This window comes from Gregarina niphandrodes (assembly GCF_000223845.1).
Source record: "Gregarina niphandrodes unplaced genomic scaffold scaffold00847, whole genome shotgun sequence".
Taxonomy (NCBI): domain Eukaryota; phylum Apicomplexa; class Conoidasida; order Eugregarinorida; family Gregarinidae; genus Gregarina; species Gregarina niphandrodes.
This window is the reverse complement of record NW_011646119.1, coordinates 1-738: the sequence shown is the minus strand read 5'-3', so window position 1 is coordinate 738 and position 738 is coordinate 1. Positions and strand designations below refer to the sequence as shown.

Here is a 738-nt window from a genome sequence, read left to right as displayed (position 1 = left end):
CGTCGCCGAGTAAGGGCTCGAAACAAGCATCCATGGCCCGCTGGAACTCAGCAGGTGAGTTCTTTACCCCGAATGGGATGACGTTGAATTCGAATAGCCCGATCGGAGTTATGAATGCCGTCAACGGCTTACTCCCCTCCTCGATCGGGACATTCCAGAATCCGCTGTTCATATCCAACGTGCAGTAGTACTTCTTCCCGGCTGCACGGCGTAGGTGGTCCCAGATGCGCGGTAGTGGGTAGGAGTCTGCCACCATCGACGCATTCAGCCGCCTGTAGTCTATAACGCACCTCCATTCTCCCGTTTTCTTCTTGACAAAGTGTGGAGCCGCGGCCCACTCACTCTTCGAAGGTCTTATGACCCTAACTCGAGCTGCTTCTTAACCTGCTTCTCGAGCTCCTCACGCATTTCCGGCTCGTAGTGCCGTACTCTCGCCTTGAAAGGCCTGCCATGGACTGTGAATCTGGCCGCGTACTTGACTCTCGCAACCTTGGGCTCCTCCCAGGTGTCGCGGTATCGTTCCAGCAGGCTCCACAGCTTCCACCGGCTTCGTGGCTCCATGTGCGTAGTTTCTTCCTCGAAGATTTTTCTTTGTCTTTCGTAGTTAGTCTCAACAACACAGTGAGGGGTAGGGTGCCGGTGCCGATAGCCGTCTCGACCGGGATCGTGTCTCCTGAGAGCGGTATCCCTGCCCGTTTCCTGTCCGCTTCCTGCAACAGGCTCATGTCGGCTCCGGTG

At 56.4% G+C, this 738-nt stretch overlaps 1 protein-coding gene across 1 annotated transcript; it reads right to left on the bottom strand.

Moving 5' to 3' along the window:
• Positions 1-354: 354 nt before the first annotated feature.
• GNI_241520 (hypothetical protein) lies at positions 355-561 on the bottom strand (the record flags this gene model as incomplete). Its single annotated transcript, XM_011136433.1, has 1 exon — positions 355-561. The coding sequence occupies one exon, from the start codon at positions 559-561 to the stop codon at positions 355-357; it is 207 nt and encodes a 68-aa protein (XP_011134735.1).
• Between the last annotated feature and the right edge of the window lie 177 nt (positions 562-738).